Raw genomic sequence first — 25,055 nt, 5'->3', positions numbered from 1 at the left:
CTTGAATTAGGTACGATGGCTTTTCTCAGGGGAGGGAAAGGCAGCTCGCCCTCTGTCCCTCTCAAGGAGCACACGGGTTTTAGCCCATGCTGGGCCATGCTGAAATGCTGAATTCTGTTCGTTCCTAGCAAATATCCCCAAAGAGAGGCTGTGCAGCATTTGGGTGGGAAAGAGGCCAGGAGGGACCAGCCGTGTCAGAACTTTCACATAATTGCTGGGCCTGGAAAGTGTTCTGGCCTCCCTGCAAGCTGTTCGCTGCCTCTCCTCTACACTGCACGCCCACCAGGAAAAGGCAGATTTCGGAGAGAGATGGAAAAGGAAGAGCCAGCTGCCCAGATAGTGCTCCGGGAGGCTGCCCCTCCCCTCCTGGGCTTGCACGCTGATTTGGGGCAAAGTTTTGGAGATGCTTTGAGTGGAGGGGCAAAGAGCTGACTTCTTCCATGGGACCCACAGAGAGGGTCATCTTTCTTGCGCTGGCGCAAAAACAGCTGTGGGGTGGATTCTACGCCCGCCCTCTACCTCCCCTGAGAAGAGGCTGGAACTTTCTTCAGAATTGGTGCAGGGGTTCAAAGCAGCAGCCTCTAATCTGGAGAGCCCAGTTTGATTCTCCGCTCCTCCAAAGGCAGCCGGCTAGGTCACCTTGGGGCGGTTACAGTTCTCCCCGAGCTCTCTCAGCCCCACTGACCTCATTACAGTTCTCCCTACCCAGCTGCTGGTGCAAAAGGGGGACATAACAGAGTAACTTGATGCCAGACTTAAGATGAGATGGGATATAAATATGAGGGATTAGAGGGGATACTTATTAAGTTGGCAGACGATACTAAATTGGGAGGGGTAGAAAACACAACTGAAGACAGCAACAGAATGCAGGATGATCCTGACAGGCCTGAGAAGTGGGCTAAACTGAATAAAATGAAGTTCAATAGGGACAAATGTAAAGTTCTGCATTTAGGTAGGAAAAACCAAATACACCAAGGGGAGACTTGTCTTGGCAGTAGCATGTGCAAAAAGCATCTAGGAGTCTTTGTGGACCATACATTGAACATGAGTCAGCAGTGTGATTCAGTGGCTAAGAAGGCAAATGGGATTTTGGGCTGTATCAAACCGAGTATCGTGTCCAGATCACGGGCGGTGATGCTACCGCTGTACTCTGCTCTGGTCCGGCCTCACTTGGAGTCTAGTTTTGGGCACCCCGGTTGAAGATGGATGTTGACAAACTGGAACGTGTCCAGAGGAGGGCAACAAAGATGGTGAGGGGTTTGGAGACCAAGACATATGAGGAAAGGTTGGGGGAGCTCGGTCTGTTTAGCCTAGAGAGGAGATGACTGAGAGGGGATCTGATAACCATCTTCAAGTATTTAAAAGGGTGCTATATAGAGGATGGGAGCAGAATTGTTCTCTCTTGCCCCAGAGGGACAGACCAGTATGAATAGGATGAAATTAATTCAAAAGAAATTCCATCTAAACATCCGGAAGAAGTTCCTGACAGTTAGAGTGGTTTCTCAGTGGAACAGGCTTCCTCGGGAGGTGGTGGGTTCTCCATCTTTGGAAATTTTTAAGCAGAGGCTGGATAGCCATCTGATGGAGAGGCTGAGTCTGTGAAGGCAAAAGGGTGGCAGGTTACAGTAGATGAGCAATTGGGATGTGAGTGTCCTGCATAGTGCAGGGGGTTGGACTAGATGACCCATGAGGTACCTTCCAACTCTATGGGCCATTCCGCACCAGGATCAATGTTGCAAATTGGTTTCGGAACGAAAAAATGTCATTTTATATAGTGGAATTCGAGAGTGGAATTCGAGAGCCAGGGGGAGGGACTTTGCTATAACCACAACAATGGGAGCGCGCTGTAGCGCTTTCCAGAGTGTAGCGCTTTCCAGAGGGTGAATCCACTTTTTGGGATTTCCCTGGAAGCACTACAACGAAGCGTTTTTTGCGGATCGGTTTCAGGAGTGTGGCAGATTGTCTACGACGTTGTGCGTAACTGCATTTTAGTGGCGAATACAATTTGCCACACTCCTGCTACAAAGAATCTGTGCGGAATGGCCCTATGATTCTATCATTGTATGATTCTATCTGGAGCAGAGGTCCATCAGTGGCTATTAGCCACAAGGTATAGAGGGAACACCCTGGGGCAGTAGTGCTCTGTGTTCTTTTTGCTTGAGAAGGCAAGAGTGGGAGGGCTTTTGGAGTTCTGGCCCCGCTGATGGACCTCCTGTTGGCACCCGGGTTTCGGCCACTGGGTGACACAGATGGTTAGCTTTTTGATTCTGCAGTGTTTAAAACCAACAACTTGATATCCTTAATAAATAACTTGATGCTAGACAAAACGATTTCAAAGCTTTTCTTTATTTATACTTGGGCTTTTAGCATTGCACTTTTGTGCAGTAATCTCTCCCGGAAGGCAAGTCCATGAGTCAGACTGAGAATACAATAAGGTCTAAAAACCATCCGTACGTCAACAAAACCAAAACAATCACATTCAAACAAACCCCTTTTAACTACCTTCTGCCTAAACACTTGAAAACGACACCCCATAAAAGCAACGCTCTTGGCGAATTCTCTTGCTTCACACAAGGCTTTACGGTCGCAATCTGGATTCAGAGAGTACGGTCTTGACTGTAAAGTGTTTCTGTGCACACAGTACACATCAGGCGCACAAACTTATATAAAACGGTCCGAAATACAAAAATATGGTTATCACAAGAGTACCCGACAGCACGGAATTAGAACAATTATTTACCATTAAGACCCAAATGTATGTACATCGTCTCCAATCGTGATAAAACCGTAGCGTACATCCGGCGATCTGGCCCTTCGGACCCAACGCGGCGCAAACCTAGTTTCGGGCTTCAGAACGACAGATGTGCAGGACGTACTAACCCATGTCCTTTTCCAAGAGAAGTTATTATAAATAAATTTTTGCAAGCGGCAGGAATGCTTTATTGCACATTGCACAGAACGGTATGCCGATGTCTGGGGTTAAAAGCAAAAAAAAAAAAGGAAATGAAATGAAATGAAACTCAAAGATTTGATCCCTTCATTTGACAGGCATCTCAGTTAAAAAAAAATCTCTTGCACTTGGCTCCCCTATGCCAGCGGTTGGACAAGGAACGTTTAAAGGGGGGGGGGGGATTTTAAATGGATGGGGGAACCCTACACAAAACAAAAGACATGCCTTGGGCGAAACACGGCTACGGTAATCCTCTAAAACACATGTCATCTGCCTAATGGACCCCTACGGCTTCCTACATTTGAAAAGGCCTTAAAAGCTGACAATTAAAACGGCGGCTGCAAAACTCCGTCTTCTCCCATGCAAATAAAACCAAAGTCCACGCAAGCCCTTGCCCACATCGTCATGCATTCCTTCTGCTTTGCAGAACCAAAGGTTTCCTGCCCTGGACAAGATTAAAAGATCCCATTACAGAGCGTCTCTGTGCTGTTGGGAATTAACAGGGTAGCAGCTCCTCTTGGAGAATTTGCCTGGAGCCGCTCATCCTGGCCCGCCGTTAACCCTTTGGACTGAGCTTTGCCCCGGGACAGAACGAGGAGGAAATAGAGGTGAGGAAGGCCTTCCTGGCGCAGCCAGCCTAGCTGGAGGGGCAGGATTCCAGCTGAAGAAGTATGAAGAACGGGGCTGTAAGTTTATACGGGCTTGTAAGAAGCAGCAATAAAAAGTGAGGAATAAATAAAAAACGTTACAAGTACGAGAAGACCATTGGCCTGCCTATAATACGCGGTCGGCGGACAAAGTCCGCGCGTGGACCTTAAGAGATTATCATACTAAGACATCTGTGTGTCGATAACTTAGCCGCACCTTTCGGCAAGGGTCTCCCAAAGCGATTGGCAGAATACCTCTCCCAGTCCCACCAAAACTCCCCCCCCCCCACATACACACACATCCGACGGCTAAATTGCACCGTTACAAAGAACAGCTCCGTGTAAAGTAGGAGGAAACACGCGAGAAATTAAGGCACGGCGACTTCAAGAAGTCGGTTGTTTTTTCGCTTGCAAGTCGGAACGTTGCCGTTCTTCTGGTTTCCCCGAACGAACTTCACGCACACTTTGTCCTGCCTGAACTGAACCAGGAACCTGGAAGAGAATGATGAAAACAGGTTGCAGGGCGGGACATACGGTTCAGTTGAACTCATAGAATCATAGAGTTGGAAGGGACCTCATGGGTCATCTAGTCCAACCCCCTGCACTAGGCAGGACACTCACAACCCTCTTGCTCATCCACTGTAACCTGCCACCTTCTTGAGCCTTCACAGAATCAGCCTCTCCGTCAGATGACTATCCAGCCTATGCTTATCAATTTCCAAAGATGGAGAACCCACCACCTCCCGAGGAAGCCTGTTGCACTGAGAATCCGCTCTAACTGTCAGGATCTTCTTCTGGATATTTAGATGGAATTTCTTTTGAATTAATTTCATCCCACTGGATCTAGTCCGTCCCTCCGGGGCAAAAGAGAACAACTCATGGGCCTTTGTCTGGTTTGTCGTTCGTGTGTTCTCTGAAGCAGCATGGGAAAACACAAGCCACTTCCCCTACCCTTCCAATATCATCAACGAAAGCAGAGCAAGTGAATGACCCGGTAGCCTGAATAACCCGTGCTGCCCTAAACTCATCAGATCTCGGAAGCGGATCGGAGTTGGCCCTGCTTAGTACTTGGATGAGAGACCTACAAGGGAGACCAGGGTTGTTATGCAGAGGCAGGCAATAGCCATCCACCTCTGGCTTTGAAGAATCCCAGACGGGGTTGCCATGAACGTGACACCACTTTGTTATTATAAGTGAATCACACTGGTTTAATAGCACTACAAACATAGAGTCCAACGGCATGCCCTCGAAAGCTCACGCCTTGAATAAATCTTGGTTGGTTTTAAAGGTGGACTCTATTTTTTTATATTAAACATATTTATTTTTATAAAAGATAAGAAAGAACAGAAACACAGAAATCCTACAGGACCAGAATTCATAAGTCCCCAACCCTTCTCTATTTAGCAATATCGGACTCTATTTTTGTCATGCTACTTCAGACCGACACGGCTACACACTTGAATCTACTCATTTAATAGTTCTCTCTTCATGGTGTCTGGTGTCCCACATTTGAAAATGTGAGGGATACCTTCAAAATATGCTTGTGTCATGGCTAGTCATCTGGTTATGCCAACTTGAGAGACCCTGCTTCAGGCAGCAGGCTTTCAGCAGAATGCTGTCCTATCCCATACGGGGATTGTCTGCCTTAAGGTATCGAGAGGTCTTATGATTCACCTAGTACAAAGTTCATTCTCTCCTTAGAAAGATCATTAAAGAAGGTTCAAAGGCAACAATTATAGACAGCAAACGTTACGCAAGATGTAAAAGTATCAGCGCCTCCAAAGGGACCTAAACTCAGCTCCACCTTCACAGGACGAGCCGTCACAATTTGGGACCGTCATTGTTGAAAGGGGTCCCTTTAAAATATAAATGCCTTTCACATTTAAATGGCTCCAAGCTGGGAGTTCAACCCAAAGGCATTTAAAGCAACTGAGAGCTCTTTAAAGAGACAGAGCTCTTTAAATGTATTTTAAAATAATTCTACCTGGTTAATCTGAATTGAAAAATATCTTACTGGTGTTTTTTGAGTATTATTTCTGCCAGATAGAGATTTTGATTTTTTTTGGCTACTGGAATGGCCGAGCCTGAAAAATCCCAGTCCAAACTTCTGTATCAGCTGAGCAACAGGGCACATGAAGGTATTGAACAGGATTGGAGAGAGCTCTTTGCAGCATCCCACATGGGAGTTGCCAGCAATGAGATTGGTTCTCTCCAATTGCTACCCTCTGTCCACAACCCCGGAGAAAGGAGATTGATCATTCATTGAAGGGCTATCCCTCGTATCTTAGTGTGGGCAAGGTAGTGAGCGAGTAGCTCGCGCTCTACTGTGTCAAACGCTGCTGAGAGATCAAGTGATAGTAGCAGCGCTGACCTGCCACGGCCGAGGTGGTGACGGAGATCGTCCATCAGGGCAACCAATGTTGTCTCAACCCATGGCCAGGCTGGAAGCCTGACTGGGCTGGGTCTAGGACTGAAGCTTCCTCCAGGAATGCTGTCAGTTGGTCCAAACCGTGGACTACTTTTTAGCCTTAAAAAACCATATGGCACAAAACATACTCATCGGATATTTCAATGCTGAGCTTCTGGTTGGTTTGGCTGAGTGTGGTCCGGTAAAGCTTGGTAGCCATTTCGATAAGATGGTCACTGCGGAAGAGGAAATCCCCCTTTCCAGCTGCTCCCGATCCCTGGAAGAAAAAGGGAACGTGACGTTGAGAAGAACGATTTGTGTGCGCCTAGTTGTGTGTTCATCCTCTGGAGACCGAATACCTACCTCCTTGAGATGTACGGCGAAGAAGCCATCGTTCTGAGAGCTCATGGACACCTTCGTGACGTCCTCCAGGGGGAGCTCCGACTTGATGTGCCCTGATTTCTGATCGGCCAGGAGGACGTGATTCTTTGTGAGCAAGAAGATCCTAGCAGTGCACTGAGAAAGAACGAGAAAAGGACATGGTCCACAACAGCTTTTCAAATCCCAACGTGTGCCAACCTTTTCAATAGCTGGCGTGAACTACGTGGTCCGCAGAATTAAGAGGCTCTCAGGATGAACAACTCATCTACAAATGGCTGGACAACGTTATCAACTCAAATGGCTGTGGGCTCCTGAGTACATGCAGGCCTGATTCACAAAAAAACTTTGTAACGATTATTTGGAGCTACACTACTCCCATTGAGTCATAGACAAACTGCCTTGCTGGGAACTGATATTGCACATTTACTTTTCTGGTGTGTGGTGTTATTATTTAGACTACTGAAGAAGTTTGGTCTAGCGGTTATTGTATGCGTAATTTATATTTGTTGGGATAGGCAATGTTTTAATGGATGTGATACCTGCTACCTCTGTCTTTAGATATTATATATTTTATGTTGTTGTTAGTTGCTAAGTCATGTCCGACCCATCGTGAGCCCATGGACAATGATCCTCCAGGCCTTCCTGTCCTCTACCATTCCCCAGAATCCATTTAAGCTCACACTGACTGCTTCAGTGACTCCATCCAGCCACCTCATTCTCTGTCGTCCCCTTCTTTGTTTGCCCTCAATCACTCCCAGCATTAGGCTCTTCTCCAGGGAGTCCTTCCTTCTCATGAGGTGGCCAAAGTATTTGAGTTTCATCTTCAGGATCTGGCCTTCTAAAGAGCAGTCAGGGCTGATCTCCTCTAGGACTGACCATTTTTTTTGCCTTGCAGTCCAAGGGACTCGCAAGAGTCTTCTCCAGCACCAGAGTTCAAAAGCCTCAATTCTTTGACGCTCGGCCTTCCTTATGGTCCAAATTTCACAGCCATACATTGCAACTGGGAAGATCATAGCCTTGACTAGACGCACTTTAGTTGGCAGGGTGATGTCTCTGCTTTTTAGGGTGCTGTCTATATTTATATTTACATTTATTATATTTATATACTGTCCTCCCCGAAGGCTTAGGGCGGTTCACATAAAACAGAAACAATATAGATAACTTAGATTAACAATAATAGTAATAGCAACAAGCAACACAGAACAGTAGAAAAATACAGAAAACATTAAATGAATGCATATCGATAGCCTAGAGCCTGCCACTCTGCCACCGGCTCACCATTGGTGTTCTCCGGTGGCTGCCATGTCTGGGGTTCCCCCTTGGCGTGACATTGCGCAGCTGCTGCTGGCAGCGCCCCCCATTGGGTGGCGGGAAGTCAGGGGCACCGGCGGGAAAGCAAGTGGAGCAGGGGCTCAGGCAGTGGTGGCGACGTCCCTCGGCAAAAAACTATCCGCCCCCCCGGGCCTCAGTAAAATTGTCAAGCGTTGACCTGTCCCCGGTGATAAAATGGTTGGGGACCACTGCTGTGAGGAGTCCTGAAGAAAGCTTTTGCAAGAAAGGAAAACAATTTTTTTAAAGTCTCATGTTATGAGTTTAAAGGTAAAGGTATCCCCTGTACAAGCACTGGGTCATGTCTGACCCTTGGGGTGATGCCCTCTAGCGTTTTCTTGGCAGACTCAATACAGGGTGGTTTGCCAGTGCCTTCCCCAGTCATTACCTTTTTACCCCCCAGCACGCAAGGAAGGATGGAAGGCTGAGTCAACCTTGAGCCGGCTGCTAGGATCGAACTTCCAGCCTCAGAGCTTCAGACAGCATGTTACCACAAGAGGCTCTTATCATGAATTTAGGACAAATGAATTCCTCTCACCAGGTTCCTTCCTCATCAGGGCTTATGCACTCTTACCTTCCCGTTCGCTCTGTTTATTTTGTTGACCACTTCAGCGATGATGACTTTCTCTTCCATGGCGTCTTTTAGCTTTTTGTACTTGGGGTTCTTGCTGATTTCAAGGTAAGCCCCTTGGAAAGGTTGCCCAACACTTTAGAGAGACAAGGGAAATCAGAGGGAATCAAGGATCAGTAAAAGAAGAAATCGGGCGGCCTCTTGGACATGTCTGACCACTCTTGCAAATACCCACGTGCCCAACTGTCGAGGGCAGAGGAGAACTGCTTACCTGAAATCAAACAGACAAGCAACTCTAAGTGGGAAGAGCACCATGTGTGATTCAGTTCAGTTCAGTACAGGGGTGTGCGTTTAGCTAATCCGAGCCAAAATAAATCTTATTGGTATTTTTCAGATATTAATTCAGCTGGATTAATTAATTAGTTATTTATCCAGCTTCCAAGATTGCCAAGCCTGAAAACATCGAATAAATTCGGGACTACCAGAGAGTGAAGGCATTTAAAGGGACTGAGATCCTTTTAAATGCCTCGGCCTCATTGAGTTGAAAAAATCCGGCATTCCCCAAAATTGACTGAAATTTGAATACCATACCAATATTGGGGCTAGAGAATATTGGGAAATGCCAATGTTTTTCGGGTTCTGTATACCCAAACCCGAAAAATACCGTGTTTCTGGAGGCCTTTTTGCCCTAGTTCAGTATGCAAAAAAAGTTAATACGCACTTTAAAATGAAAGAAAATAAAGGTTAATAACAAATGTGAACTTGTACAAACGGTTGCTTTTAGATGGCCTTGGACTTGTTACGCATCTGTTTTCGAACAATATGTGCACAAAGACCTTTCCTAACGTCAGTTGCAAGAGAGAAGGGGAAATGGGTGCTTTGCAGTTCTTTAGGGCCATTGCCCCAGTCTGCAGTACGCTATGTCACTGGAATGAGTGTTATCTCTGGCTGGTTGAAACTCGGGACTAGTGCGCATGTGCCGGAGCATGAGATGGCTGAACGAAATGCATGACTGCAGGCTGGTTGAGGGATTTCAGACCTGAATGTTCTGTTGCATAAAAGAACAGCCATGCATAGACAAAAGTAACTTCTGCCTCTTCTTTTTTGGGTGTGGGTTTTCTACTTGCGGGGAGTTTTTCACATCGAGGCATGTTACGAACTGTAATTCTCAGGGATCCCACTACCTGCCATCTGGAGCAGTATAGACCTCTTCATTATATTGCCATTCTACCCCGGTGGTCCCCAACATGCTGTGGCACTCGTCAACACCTTTCTTGGCCCCAACTGTGTAGGTGGGGCTGGGTGGGTCTTTTGGCCGGGGAATTTGATGGGTTGGGCAGATTTCTAAAAACGTCACTTTGGCACTTTGAGACCCAGGAGATTCTCAGCAAAAACATCACTCTCGGGCTTCAGGATGAAGCTTTAAGCAAAAGTCTTTATTTGGAGAATCATTACAAAGATCAGCACATCGCATAAGCTCTTGGACAGGAATCTTGACAGAGACACTGGGATGGGGTTTGCATAGGATATATACCTGGGCTTGGGGAGGGGAGCAAGGAATTGGCTTTTGGCGGCAAATTGGATTCACAAAGGAAAGGAGCAATAGTGTCTTTTTGATCTCAAAGGTGTAAAAAAAGCTAAGGGGGCCATCTGTTGTTTAGACTGCACAGCCAGGGAGGCCAGCCTTGAAGTGGAATGAAATGTAAGGAATGGAAGGGAGGGGCACTGCTGAGAGGACCCACGGAGGTGCCACAACCCAGTGGGAGATCCGGGAGCCTAAAGGAACCAAACAGCCCCCCAAAAGACGAAAGCCTCAGGTCAGGAACTAGTGGTTCATGACACCACCGCAACATAAGGAGCTTCACTGTGTGACTGCAGGTCAGCCCTGGCAGCTATTCTGCAGCAGCCGTGCCTCTTGCTGCAGCCATGCCAGAGCTACGCCCAGCATGCTGGGTCAGAATTTCAAAGGGGCCCACAGCCTCAAAGACGGTTCTACCCCTTGACCCTCCCTCACTTGTTCACATGTACAAACTGGGCTCTCTTTTACAGAGCATGACCCCAGAGGCCGCCAACAGGGATGAACGGGGGGGGGGGGGGCTGGCACATCTCCGATGGTCCACCGACGTTTAAAGAGCTCTCTCTGAGACACAAAACATTTCTGCGACCCCAATCAGGTTAATCTCCCAAACAGAAAAAGGTTGAGCTTCTCGCAACAGGAATTCCTCAGCGTTTCAAAACTCTTTATCAAGTGCGATAACGACGTCTGCTTCCAAAGGGGGAGAGAAGAAAGAATGCAGACGGTGTGATTCTCCCTTAAGCTATGTGCATTGGGCAATTCCTCCCAGCCACAGGCAACAAACAGTGCTGGCTGAGACACAGCAGGCTTTTACCTGCCTGGGTTGATAAGAGAAACCTGCAGTTGCAGAGTTAATTCTGTGAAAGAGGCCTGAGCAGTCTGTGCTATTAGAGAGAAGAAGAGATGGTTCTTAGATGCCGCTTTTCTTTACCCGAAGGATTCTCAAAGCGGTTTAAAATGGCCTTCCCTTTCCTCTCCCTGCAACAGGCACCCTATGAGGTGAGTGAGGCTGAGAGAGCCCTGATATTACTGAAGAAGAAGAGCTGGTTCTTATATGCCTCTTTTCTCTACCCAGAGGAGTCTCAAAGTGGCTTACAGTCACCTTCCCTTTCCTCTCCCCACAACAGACTCCCTGTGAGGGAGGTGAGGCTGAGAGAGCCCTAATATTACTGAAGAAGAAGAGCTGGTTCTTATATGCTTTTCTCTACCCAAAGGAGTCTCAAAGCAGCTTACAGTCGCCTTCCCTTTCCTCTCCCCACAACAGACACCCTGTGGGGTGAGTGAGGCTGAGAGAGCCCTGATATTCCTGCTCGGTCAGAACAGCTTTCTCAGCGCCCTGGTGAGCCCAAGGTCACCCAGCTGGCTGCATGTGCAGAATCAAACCCGGCTCGCCGGATTAGAAGTTCGCACTCCTAACCACTACACCAAGCTGGCTCTCTATGCTATGGCAGTCTAATAGCAGTCTGTGCTATTAGAGAGAGAAACAGGACCATCTAGACCAGGGGTCCCCAACCTTTCTGAGCCTGCAGGCACCTTTGGAATTCGGGCACACTGTGGTGGCCACAGCCACAAAATGGCAGACAGGAGGGGCAGAGCCAGTCACAAAATGGCGGCCTCAACTTCCCATCAGTCACACAGTGAAGATCCTTGGGCTGTGGTGGCAACTGCTACCGAGGCAATGATTTTTGAAATCTGCACAGCCAATCAAATCTGCAGTGGCCAATCAAAAGCTTTGCTAGGCAAAAATCCCATCCATCCCCCCCCTTTCATGGTCTCTCTTAATTTCTAAAAATGTTGGGTGGGCACCAGGAAAGGTGTCCATGGTTGCCATGGTGCCCAAGGGCGCCAGGTGGAGGACCACTGTTCTAGCAAAATCTTCTCAAGCGAGAGCAATTTTATCAGGCAGCCTTGAGACAGGCGGAATAATGGTTCTCTTTACCTTGCGGGATACAAAGCTTTCTTGTCCTTGAAAAGCTCACTGGCTTCCAGTTTTTCTTCATAAACGGCTTTCTTCTGATCGGTGAACCCATCTCTGTACTTCTTACACTGCAAGAGATACGAGGAATGAAACCACAAACGTTGGGAGGATGATCCTACCTACCTCGATTCACTTCACTGTCAAGTTAGTTTCTGATGTGTTTAAAAGAAGAGTTGTTTTTTAGGACCCTGTTTTTCATGACCTGAGGGAGTCCCAGAACGGCTTACAAACACCTTTCCCTTCCTCTCCCCACAACAGACACCCTGTGAGGGAGGCAGGGCCGCGAGGGCACTACGAGAACTGCTCTGTGAGAACAGCTCTCAGAGAACTGTCACTGGCCTCCAGCTGGCTGCACGTGGAGGAGCAGGGAATCCAACCTGGGTTCCACTTTAATGTTGGGTCTTTCAAGAGGTTCTTGCCTCCCCCCCTCTTACCTTCCCCCCTCCAATTCTTAAACAAGTGATATGCTAAAATAGGATGCCTAACAGCAAGATATGCTGACTAAAGTGACAAACAGATCAATTTATTAATTTAAAACATGTCTGAGTTGCCTTCCCACCCAAATCAGGGGCCAAAAGGCTTATGGATCCTTCATTCGCCCCATTGGCTGTTTCAGACTTAATCACTAACATGCACCTCAGGGTACGTGAGGTGAGTTAAATGTGCATTAACTGGAAAAGGGTTACAATTAGAGATATCTTCTTTCTTTTTGGCTTTAGTTTTGGCATGCAGAAGGCCCCTGGTTCAATCCCTGATATCTCTGGATAAAAAGGACCAGGCAGGAGATGATGGGAAAGACCTTTCTCTGCCTGAGACCCCAAAGAGCGGCTGCCAGGATCAGGGCTCTGATTCAGTATAAAGCTTATTTAATGTTACCCTCCATAAGTGGAATATCCTCCTCAGTTCCTTGTGTGTTGAATCCAGAAAGAGGTAAGGCCTTGCTGGCCAGTTTTTGTCAATCGGCGATAAAGAAGGCGTCTTATTCTTCATCTCCAAGAAATACTTTTGCATCTACATTAAGAAAAATAAAGGCATTCTGTTTCGTCAATACTTCCTGAAGTATTCAATAAGATGCATGGGATCGCCACAGGAATAAACGGCTTTAAAAGGGGATTAGATAGATTCATGGAGAAGAAGTCTGTCAATGGCTGCTAGTAACTGTGCCTGGAGGGGAATCTCTACATTCAGAGGCAATAAACCCCTGAATTCCAGAGACAGGAGGCAACATCAGATTCAGATTGTTTGATAGATGGCTCCAAGTACAAAGACACTTAAGAATCCAAAACAACACTCTAAATATTTCAGAACGACCATTGGTTACGTACCAAGAAGGGTCCTTCTCCAGTGAGGTCAGGAGGACACACCCACCAGAATGTCCTCCTGACCTCACTGGAGAAGGACCCTTCTTGGTATGTAACCAATGGTCGTTCTGAAATATTTAGAGTGTTGTTTTGGATTCTTAAGTGTCTTTGTACTTGGAGCCATCTATCAAACAATCAGAGAGAGAGGTGGGAAACACCCACCAGGATGTCCTCCTGACCTCTGGGAGAATATTATAATCCAGTAAATTCTTGTAAAAGGGGAACTAAAAATAACATTAGATATCTTAAGAGAAACATTCAATTGCCAAGATTCTTAATGAGTTTCTGGTATTAATGTATGCTTGATGTAACTTCTGAACTACAGTCCAATATTCAGCTACCTGTTTAGAAACATCAGTGTTGTTCTGTGTTTACATCCTAGGAACCAGGACTAAATTTTTTTTTTGTATTATAGTGTTCTCAGTTTTCATTTTTCAGTAGAAAATTGTGAACCAACAGATCTGAGCTCGTTTGTGGGGCTTTAAGAGATATAATTGATTCCATGACTTATTTATGGAGGGTGCTTTATGCGGTAGCTAAAAACAGAGAATACTTTTTAAATAGACAGGAAAATGTGTTTCTCTTGAAGCTCAGGACTGCCGCTTCTACATTCCAATTCCAGATGAAAGAGCATCACGAGTACAGTTTATAATATTCTCAGACACAAATAAAGACCTAACGAAAATGACTGCCAAATTTGCTGGAGTAGCTATAAAACTAAGGCAGAGATGGACCAACCCTTTACCCTAATACTTTTACACTGGATCCATATGCAATTGTTCTTATTTCTTATCCATTCATAACTGATTTTATATCTGTAATTTTATGTTTTCTATTAGTTGGTCTATGACTGTAAATAAAAACTGATTGATTGATTGATTACAGTTTATAGCAGGGGACCCCAACCTTTTTGAGGCTTTGGGCCCCTTTGGATTTCTGACAAAAGGTGGTGGGCACAACCCCAAAACGGTTGCTACAGAAGGCAGATCCATCCATGAAATGGCTGCCACAGGAGGTGGAGCCAACCACAAAATGTCAGGGAGCTTTGTTACCCACAACTCTTTGCATTAACTCTTCAACGATTTCAGTGGCCGCTCAGTTTAACTGGAAACCTTTTAAAACAAACCCACTGAATATGCAGAGATTACCTTGGGTCGCACAAGGAAGTTCCTTGTGGTGTGCTGGCAAGTGCCGCTGAATTGATTTTTTTAACACCTGCCAATCCAATCCAATCAACATTGGCCAATCAGAAACCCTGCTGGACAAACCTCTCCACCTGGCCCCACCCACTTTGCAAATATACCTGGCAGAGGCCAGGAAAGGTGCTGGTGGGTTTATAGCACAGATAATCAAAATAGTTGTGAGTAGGGGATGTGATTTGCTTTGTAACATAATCAACCCTTTCGGTACGTAACAAGAAATATCTTCCGTGTACCATGTAGTTCTTTTCCAGTAAGATAACACTGCTGAATAAACACTAGAACATCATGACTACCAAAATACGTACAATTTTCTGAAGTATGAACTCGTAAATTTTCCTTCCTGCGTTGGCTCGGAAAAATTTCCTGTACTCTCTACGGACCTGACAAATCAAAATAATCTGTGTCAGTATTTTAGAAAGCAAACAAACACAGTTTGTTTTCTAAGAGATTCTGTTAAAAACAAACATATCTGGTGAAATCACCATGTACCCTCAGGTTGAATCATCAATATATATATTAAGATAAAACACAAATATTTATTTTAAAGTGCAAATTAAGCCTCCCACACCCTCCCGGCAGCGAGGAGCGAGGAGAGCATGGCGCATCGATGCAGATTGTGCCCCAGTGGGCTCCGCTGATCTCCCGGCATCCAGGATGGCAGAGAGGCTGGGGCAGCGCAGCGGAGTGTGCCCTAATGGCCTTTGTCAAACTCAAAGCACGCAGGACAGTAGGGTGAACTGGGGGCCACAGGGCCAGCCAGCCTTCACGGGACTCGTGGTAGGCAGAAGGGCAGGGAAAGGCAGGTGCCAAGGGAGAGCACACCCAGATGGGCTTCATTGTTTCTCCTACTGATTGTGGATGGGTTGGGTGGGGAAGAGCCTCTGATTGGCCCTTGGTGAGGGAGGGCCAATTGGTGGGGGACTGCCATGTCACTGAGGGCCAATCAGAGAGGCAGCATGTCATTGGATGGGCCCAATGCTTTTTATTAGGTGTGATATTGTGGGGACCTTAAAGTTTTATGTAAGTAACCACCATTCCTTATTTATATTTTAAGCAATTAAAATTTATATATATATTTATATATACACACATATATAAGCAATTGAAATCAATAGAATAGAAATAGAAATCAAATATATATATATATATATATATATATATATATATATATATATATATATATATATATATATATATATATATATATATATATATATATATATATATATATATATTTCTTTATTTCAGGATTCTTATGCCACCTTCCAGGTCTTCTTATTATAATGCATTATTATGTGTGCACTTGACCCTGTGGGTTGAAGCACATTTGACCCATGGTTCTACCATGTACAACCATTGAGACTGTATGTACAATATAATACCTTTTACTGTTGTTTTTAATCTGGTTAATGTGCACTTAATCATTAATATTTGTATCACAATCAGCCCCATGTTATAAAACAATTGAAAAAGACCATTCTAGAGGATCATATTTAGTAAATATAACAACACGGAATCTTAGAATGGCCCTAACATCCTTGCGGATTGAAATGATGCCATCAGCCATGCTCTCTAGGCAATATCTCCGAATACCCATAGCCCAACGCCTGTGTATATGTGGAAATCCATTTGTGGAGCACCTACCCCACTATGTTTTGGCTTGTCCCCTGTACTCCGAACCCAGGGGCAAATTCCTTGCCAAGTTATTACCAAACTCACACCCTATTTCTGATTTTAACAAAGTCACCTATCTGTTATCAGATGTCAACCTCTATATCTCATATAGGGTGGCACTTTTTGCTCTGGCTGCCAGGAAGATCTGAGCTAATGCATTTTTACAGGAGCCTCCACCTTGATACACCTTTTTATCCCTTTTACTGTAACTTAGTAGTCCATGTTTACAATTTTATGTACACAATATTGGAGAAATACTGTTTTATTTATATTTGTGCCATATTGCTTTAATTGTGTTTTGTAACGCCCTTTGGCTACCATACAATAAATGTTATCATTTCGTATCGTCAATATTTGTATTTCATCTTAATATTTATTTATTTATTTATTTATTTGTTTATTTATTTATTTAGAGGCCACCCCTCCCTGCACAGCAGGCTCGGGGAGGCTTACCTCAGTGGTTTAATAGATATTTAAAAATATAAAAATGCAATTTAAAACAATTCATAAAGAGTAATTCTATTAATAAGATTAGTGCTCCCGTGGATAAATTAGTGGGTTGTTCAATTTTTTTAAATCTAGTATTTCCTCTAGTCGGAAGGGAAAGGAGAGGAGGGGGAGGTGCAGTATGATGTTATGCATGCTCATTTTGGCCTTCATCATATGCCTGGTAGAAGATCGCAGTTTTAAAGGCCCTTCGGGACTTTGGAAGGTCCATGAGGTCCTGGATCTCTACTGGCAACTCATCCCACCAGGCTGGAGCCAGGGCTCTGGTTGAGGCCAAACACGCTTGTTTAGGACCAGGGATCATCAACAGATTGGAATTAGTGGAATGCAATGTTCTTTGTGGGACATAAAGGCGGTCCCTTAGGACCTACTCTGTGTATGGCCTTAAAGCTCAAAAACAGTACCTTGAACTTGACTTGGAACTCAACAGGCAGCCGATGCAGCTGCTGGAGGGCAAGTCGAATAGGGCCCTCCGTGGGGTCCTGGTAAGGACCCAATTGGCCGCATTCTGCACCAGCTGTAATTTCCAGATCAAAATCAAGGGAAGTCCCATGTAGAACGAGTTGCAGTAGTCCAATCTGGAGGTGACCATCACTTAAATCTCTCTCTACACTTTTTTGCTCAACCTTTGGGTTCCTGACTTGCTTTCTCAGGTTGGGATTTTGTTCCCTTTATGTTTTTCAGCATCCACTCACCGCCTGAAAGCTGCCATCACTGCACCAGATGCACCATTACAAGTAGAATGAGGCCTGGCTCAAATGCTGGTTTTAGAAGAGCTGTGCAAAATGCTGGTTTTAGAAGAGCTGTGCAAAAACAGCCTTTCATTCCAGATCTCCCCAAAAAGGAATTTTCATTTCCGTACAATGGAGGAGAGTGTTCTCATCCGACACAGGTCACGTTCATGTCTATTAGTGGAAGTGTGGGGGAGGGGGAAGGAGGATTTAAAGCCCCAAAGGGAGGGCTAAATCCAACCATCACTGCTCTAATTATGTTCTTCTTAAGTGCAATGTGCACAAACAGACTTTGACACCAAAATATACACCTACCCTGGAGGAAACTTTCTGGGGATAGGTTCTGCAATCCTCCTTTATAGGGGTTAGAGCAGACTTTCTGAACTTTTTTTTTACCAATGAGAAACCCTTAAACATTCTTCTGGCTTCAAGAAGCCCCAGAAGTGGCCCAGTCATGCAGAATATGGTTGGGAAGCAGAGCTGGGGCCCCTTCCCCTTCCCACTCCCTCCAGGACCATCACTGGCCATTTTGGGAGGGGGATCCACATAACCATATATGGTCATATAGGCCGATAAATGCTTAACAAATTTAAATCATCTAATAAATTAATTAACTCCCAAATTAATTGACTGTCAAGAAACCCCAGGGTTTCATGAAACCCTGGTTGAGAAATCTTGGGTTACAACAAACCTCATTCGGAGGACAAAGGCCTGCCAGTATTAGGTACCACAACCAGGCTGGTGGCAGGGCAGAGAAGGCCCTGGCCCTGGCTGAGGCCAATTTAACTTCTCTTGGGCTGGGGAGCTTGAGCAGGTGTTGCGTGCCTGGTCGCAGATTTCTCTGCAGGGCATTAAAGATTCTTTCCCTTTTGCACCGTTTGTTTCTTCTTTGGTCTTTGTTTTACCTAAAAGTTGAAACTTAATTTACTGGGGGACAGAACCAGTCAGAGCTGGGTGCTTGAAGGGAATGCAAATCAGAAAGCATGGTGTTTTTTTGGGAGGTGGTCCTCGCTGGTATTGAGGGCCGGAATCATTTGGGCATTTTTCTGGGGGTGGGGAGACGGGACCGGTAGTAGTCAGTGCAAACTCATATATGAGCATTGCTACTTTTGAAATAAACAAAACAGACAAGCAGTGGGCGTCAACCTCCATTTCATAGCAACGTCACAGAGCTGGTCGGGACTGGAGCCCTATTTCAGGCTTGCTGGTTGGCCCACTGGGCTAAGGGCACTGGGGAAGGAACCATTTCTGTCACTTCTGTTTATAAGCTAACACAGCTGCTGCAGTTTGGATGGCTGCCAGTCAAGAAGAGCGTGGAACCTGCAGGGGCTGCTCCCCCAGCCCCTCTATGTGAGAGGCAATTCACACAAACCCAGGGGAGAGTGACCCGGGGACCAATCTTGCCCCAGACATTCCTGAGCCACTTGCATATGGGGAAAATCCTGTAGGTAGTCCACCATGGCCAAACCATGCTGAAGGAGAACTGATTATATTCTACATTTAGAGCCAATTTGGTGTCGTGGTTAGGAGTGCGGAATCAAATCTGGTGAGCCAGGTTTGATTCCCCGCTTCTCCCCCACATGCAACCAGCTGGGTGACCTTGGGCTCCCCACGGCACTGATAAAGTTGTTCTGACTGAGCAATAATATCAGGGCTCTCTCAGCCTCACCTACCCGACAGGGTGTCTATTGTGGGGAAAGGAAAGGGAAGGCGAATGTAAGCCGCTTTGAGACTCCCTTGGGTAGAGAAAAGCAGCATCTAAGAACCAACTCTTCTTCTTCTTCAATAGTATCAGGGCTCTCTCAGCCTCACCCACCCCACAGGGTGTCTGTTGTGCGGAGAGGAATGGGAAGGGGATTGTAAGCCACTTTGAGACTCCTTTGGGTAGAGAAAAGTGGCACATAAGAACCAACTCTTCTAGAAATTCTGGGCAATAACTAGGGTTGCCAGCCCTGGGTTAGGAAATACCTAGAGTGGTGTGGAGCCAGGAATGGGTGGGATTCGGGGAAGGGAGGGACCGCAGTGGGGTATAATGCTATGGAGTCCACCATCCAATGCAGCTGTTTTCTCCAGGGGAACTGATCTCTTAAGTCTGGAGATGATCCATAAATCCGTGGATTCCCAAACACTCACCTGGGGACTGCCATCCTTCGCAATAACATACCCCATGTGGAAATGGAAACTAAAGTCACAGATGGTTTCCTTCTGTATTAAGAGGGAGGTTCAGAAGAGAAGCATCTCATTCTGAACTGTGGCCAACACAAGTCAACATCAATGACTGTAGCTGCATCCCTTAGGGGCATTTTATTGTCCCTCTGATAATGCACCCTCCTGGTAAAATAAGCAGCATCTTCAAACTAAAGACAGCTGCATACAGACATTTAAAAAAAACCAGGAATGCAGGAAGTTTAACGCAATATTAATTTAAAAAAAAGTCCATGGGAAAGAAAACAAAACAAATTTCCTTCCCGATCATGCTTGCTAAGGCGATCCCAGCGCACCAGAAGTTGATTAGAAGTTAGCAGAGGCCACGCTTTATTGAGTTCATTATTGACACAAGGGAGTCGTTTGAGAGAAGTACCTTTAGTCCAAGCCAGTAAGCCCAAATGACCGCAACGGCATGCTTACGCCTAGCTTCCTCCTTCAAGCGTTTCAACTCCCTTCGAGCCTAGAAGGTTTAGATAGTGAATCACAGAGACAGCCTGAGGCAGAGAGCACAAACCACCAGGGAAGAGGACCTGGCCCATCCATAAGAGGAACAGATACAGGGAGATGGAAGAACAGCCAGTGACCTTAAAGACCCAGCAGGACAAAGGAGGGATGGGCTCAAAGGGCAGTCAGCCCCCCCCCCCAAAAGCCAATTCACCAATCAAAAGAGGTGGAAGCCCCATTCTGTGTTGGCACACTAAGCTTATTGCAAAAGCGGAATGATCCCCCAAAACAGGGTTCTGCAACCTTGCACAAGGACAGAGCCAAAGGATGTCAAAGCTCAAGCCAGTCAAAGAAAGCCCATTTGGGTCAAGAAAACTACTATGCAGTCTAATGTTACAGATAACTGGTGTGTTGATTAAGGTTCCCTAAGGCAGTGGTCCCCAACCTGCGGGCCGCGGCCCGGTGGCGGGCCGTGGTTCCCTCTCCCCGCTCCCCCCCCCGCAGTAAAAAACTTCCCAGGCCGCAAGCTTGCGGCCGGGGAAGCTTCTTACTGCGGGAGGGCGGGGAGAGGGAATAGGGGCCCAGCCGAAAAAAGGTTGGGGACCCCTGCCCTAAGCGTTTCTGCAGCCCAAACTCTGGCAGTCACAAGTCCTCTATTGCAAAGTGGCACATGTGCGGTCTCATAGTAAGTCGCAACTGAGACCATGGCCTTAGTCCACCAGCCTAGATATGGTGCACAACGAAAATGGATGGCAGCTGCTCGGCTCGCTCGTTTCCCTTCCCAAGAAGACCTTTAATCCTGCCATTTGTTTTTGTGGTGGGGGTGATAGAAAGTGCCGTCAAGTCCCAGCAGGTTTTCAAAGGAGAGGAGTTCAGAGGTGGTCTCCCACCCAAGCACTAGCCGCGGCTGGTCCTGCTTAGCTTCCGAGCTCTGATAAGGCTGGCCTAAGCTGGGCCATCCAAGTCAGGGGAATTTGGCAGCATCCCACTACACGTATCTCAACAACATTTGGGGAAGTGTGCGTGCACACAAAAGCTTATACCTTGAATAAAACTGTGCTGGACTTACAGGTGCCACGGGGCTCCAACTCTGTACAGCTTGATTTTCTTCCTTAAAAGAGCTCTGTTGGGTTCCCTAGCAGGCCAAACAGCCTATCTTGTCAGATCTCAGAAGCAGGGGCTGTTCTGGTTAGGATCTGGATGGGAGACCAAACAAGGAAGTCCCGGGTTGCTAGGCAGAGGCAGGCCATGGCAAGCCACCTCTGGATGTCTCTTGCCTTGACCTGGTTTGGCCCAGGCTGGCCTGATCTTGTTAGAACTTGAAAGCTCGGCAGCATTAGCCCTGCCTAGCATTTGGATAGGGGTCCCTACGCAGAGGCAGGCAATTATCACCACTATCTGCTCATTGCTTGCCTTGAGCGCCTCCTTGATGGGGTCACCACGATGACTTGATGGAACATTATTCATTTTGTTCATTAGGGTCCTTGGGGAGCCCCCTTTGACTCTACAGGTGTTGGATTGCAGACCCCTGCAGACCTCAGAAGGATATTAATTCAAAGCAGCCACCAGATGGCGGCCAACCCCCCTGGTTGAGCAAAGGCACAAAGGGGACTGAACCCGGGATGGCTTGCAACCCTGGGGGCGAGGCATGTTCCACTCTCTGTGAGAGCAGCCTGCACTTCAGAGCTTTGGTGCCAGCACCTGTTCTTCCAAAATCTTGAAAAATGACTTCTTTATTGCCACAGAGAGATACAACATAAATACATTGCAGATACATGGGCTGAATCTGCACGGAACTTTTATTCCTATCCCAGGTCAATTCAGTCCCTGCCATCTACACTGAATGCGATTTCCATTTTGATTTTGTCCGATTTAAATATTCCCTCTGTAAAGCAGGATTGATCCACAGTGACCCTACCTTCCCCCACAATACCCTAGAGTGGATATAACCTTCAACAGTTGAAAAATTGGCACGAGAAAGCATGCAGCTCTCTGCTTGCTGCTGAGCCTCCAAAAGCCCTGATTGGCCAAGCCTTCGGTTCAAAGGCTTCCTTGTTTCCAGGCTTAAAGGGGAAGCCCTAACTTCTCTCAGCAGAAGCTTCAGAAGCCTCTTGGTAGAGATTTTCCTCTTGGTTTTTTCCTCCCTCCTCTGCTGTCTCCAATCCTCTCCCCCCCCCCCCCATTTCAAGAAAAGAGGGTCCTGCTGTGCTTGGCTCCCCCCACCCCTTCTGAGTTTCCCTAATCCCATGGAGGTAGAGAAAGACCCAAGTTCAAATCGATCTGGATTCAGCAGGATCCACAACAGAATAAACAAAGTAAGTGCAGATTCAGCCATGATTTGGGCTCCTATAAAAACAAGGGGACTGAGGAAACACGTTTTTTTCCTTAAAAGAGCAAAATATAAATAAAACAAAGGAACACGTTCAGCGTGGGGATGAGTTTATGTCATTCCTTAGTTTCTAAGTTTAGTGTTAGCCGAGGGATGGATACCCACCGTGTTTAAACAGTCGGACACAACGTCACAAGTCACACACAGCGTCACAGTGATACACCTGCAGTTTTTGTACCTTGCTCATCTTTACAAAAGATTGATTTTGGGAATGCCGTTGTTTCAAATAGCGCAATGACAAGCCATGGCCTCTTATTTAAAACCTGTATCTTTAAAAAAAAAAAGTTGTACCAGGAGCAGATTTCATTTTTTTTAGCCTGAAATTCTAGTAAGTAGAGAAATGGCAGTGTGTTGATTCTGAAGAAATTATTTTCTGCCTTTCTTGTTTTATCATCGTTCTGCAATAGCTGGTTTAGGAAGACCATTAGGGTCCTTTGTTGTAGGGAGACTTTTATTTCATTTCGCGATCAGCTTATATCAAGAATGGCCAAATGTCGAGTAATCTCTCAAGCATATAATTCAAAAGAATTTTTTAAAAAAGTCACTTTGAAATACTTAAGCAATGTTCAATTTGGCTATTAATAAGGAAACGGCGATTCTACTATTATATCAAGGAAGAAGCAACAGGGAACTTCTTCATCAAAAGGGATGGATCGTTGTACAATCTCAAATACCCAAACTGGAAGCAACCTGTCTCGCAAAAGGATTCTTATTTGTCATCTGAAATGCTAACTACATCTGAAGATAAACACCTTTTTGACCTGATCCAACGCAATGTCACTTCAGTATGACCTTAGACCAGGGGTGGCCAAATTGCGGTTCTCCAGATATTCATGGACCACAATTCCCATGAGCCCCTGACAATTGGCCATGCTGGAGGGAGTTCGTGGAAATTGCAGTCCATGAGTGTCTGGAGAGCCACAGTTTGGCCATCCTTAATACTGCTCTTAAAGCCAAATCTTGTTCTTCCAACTGGACCCCCAATCTATGAATTTTAATACATCACCTCTGAAGTCTGAGATGTTTTTGCTCCATAAAGCCCAGAACTTGTGACGTTGCCTCGCAATGACTGCTCTAGATCTCAGTCAGTGGTCTTTCCTGGGCCTGATGTCACTGCAGATGGCAGGGCCTTCTGAAGGCAAACTAAACACTCTGAATCTGAGTTATAATGCTTCCGTAGTGAGAATCAAAGGGTTCGGCTGCAGGATCAATAAGTTCTGGAGGCCCAGAGAGGCAGGAAGGAAGGAGTGCAGAGTGACTTGATCAGAAAGCAGCAGCCCTTTGTGTCTGCTGGGGGCCACAGTTGATCCTGGAGGCTGCTCCCACCTGCGCCGTTTGGGGGAACTAAGCAGGGCATGGAAAAAGAGACTAGCAGAGGTGAGCAAAGACAGAGGAGGACAAGCAGTTGCTGCTACCGACCCAGCAATGGGTATATACTGGGAGGGGCCCTCAAAGGGAGTGAAATGTTCTTGACTGGAGCCCTCAGGAACAAGGAGATAACAGGATTAGCAAGAGAATTTCAGCGGGACTTCCTTTGTCAAAGGGAAAATGCTGACATGGGAATTCTTGGGATTTTTTTGAGTTTCCAGAGCCCAGGATTTAAACTTGCACGTTAATTGCTTTCTCCTGAAAGAAATCTGAACGTAGTGTCGTTCCAGATTTCTAAAGCTGGTGTTTTCCTTTTAAATGACTTCATAATCAAGGAATGAGTCAAACTGCGTTTCTGAAAATGGGCTATGGAAAGCTAGGAGAATCGAGGTTGGTGTCCCTACAGTGAACTTTGGGCAGCCCAGTACTGGCAAGAACTTGCTCCCACCATTTCTAAGGCATCAAGTTCTACCGTGGGTGTCATCGGGCTAAACTTCTCTACCCAGCATGCACTGGGGACCACGACCTTTAATACTGCCCTGGAAACCCCCATGGGTTAAAATTGTGGGAGCATAGACCAAGGGTTAGCGTTAGCAAACACCCAGATTTTTTATATGATCTACCTGCACCCCCTTCAGCAGGCGCCCTTGCCCAATATGAAGACGGATCTGCAGTTCGCAATCCTTCCCTCCCCATGGGGCATGGCTTGACATCCAAAACACGCACCCCAATTTCTGCTGCCTGTATAAACAATCCTCTCATTGATGCCTCTAGTTTGTGAATGCTTGTGCTGCTCACTCTGAGAGCCAGCTTGGTGTAGTGGTTAGGCGTGCGGACTTCTAATCTGGCATGCCAGGTTTGATTCCACACTCCACCACATGCAACCCGCTGAGTAACCTTGGGCTTGCCACAGCACTAATGAAGCTGTTCTGACTGAGCAGTGATATCAGGGCTCTCTCAGCCTCACCCACCTCACAGGGTGTCTGTTGTGGGGAGAGGAAAGGGAAGGCGAATGGAGCCGCCATTAGTAGGCGGGTCTCTGTTAGGAATCTTGGGCGTTATTTCCTCTTCTGAAAGACAACTCAGGAAACTGTGATTTAAGCGTGATTGCTGGGGAGGACTTTTGTGCATTAGTGCAATATGTGCATTTGCATTTCCCATAGGACTTTGCATTTGTGCAATGTCTCGAGCAGGCCATGAGACTGTAGTGCAAAGGTTTAAATAGTTTAAATGAAACATGCAAATGCAAAGGACCAGGGGAATGTGTGTTCACTCCATCGTCGTCAGGTTTAAATCAAACCTCACTCATGTAGAGTTCTGCACGCCATGACG

At 46.2% G+C, this 25,055-nt stretch overlaps 1 protein-coding gene across 4 annotated transcripts in view; it reads right to left on the bottom strand.

Moving 5' to 3' along the window:
- Positions 1-2,330: 2,330 nt before the first annotated feature.
- The window catches only part of MYO1B (myosin IB), a 197,594-nt gene continuing 174,869 nt past the window's right edge, over positions 2,331-25,055 (bottom strand). For 3 of the 4 annotated variants that reach the window (XM_077319495.1, XM_077319496.1, XM_077319498.1), the window contains 8 exons: positions 19,896-19,982; positions 14,708-14,782; positions 12,716-12,850; positions 11,801-11,907; positions 8,289-8,421; positions 6,368-6,520; positions 6,154-6,281; positions 2,331-4,089 (listed from right to left, as the gene is read on the bottom strand). In XM_077319495.1, the coding sequence (XP_077175610.1) occupies positions 3,966-4,089; positions 6,154-6,281; positions 6,368-6,520; positions 8,289-8,421; positions 11,801-11,907; positions 12,716-12,850; positions 14,708-14,782; positions 19,896-19,982 (942 nt within the window). In that variant the 3' untranslated portion in view covers positions 2,331-3,965. The remainder of the gene's footprint in view (positions 4,090-6,153; positions 6,282-6,367; positions 6,521-8,288; positions 8,422-11,800; positions 11,908-12,715; positions 12,851-14,707; positions 14,783-19,895; positions 19,983-25,055) is intronic. The other variant, XM_077319497.1, reaches the window with a different exon arrangement.

Source organism: Paroedura picta, chromosome 2 (genome assembly GCF_049243985.1).
Source record: "Paroedura picta isolate Pp20150507F chromosome 2, Ppicta_v3.0, whole genome shotgun sequence".
Lineage (NCBI taxonomy): Eukaryota > Metazoa > Chordata > Lepidosauria > Squamata > Gekkonidae > Paroedura > Paroedura picta.
The sequence above is the reverse complement of the archived record's forward strand: the minus strand, read 5'-3'. Positions and strand labels throughout refer to the sequence as shown.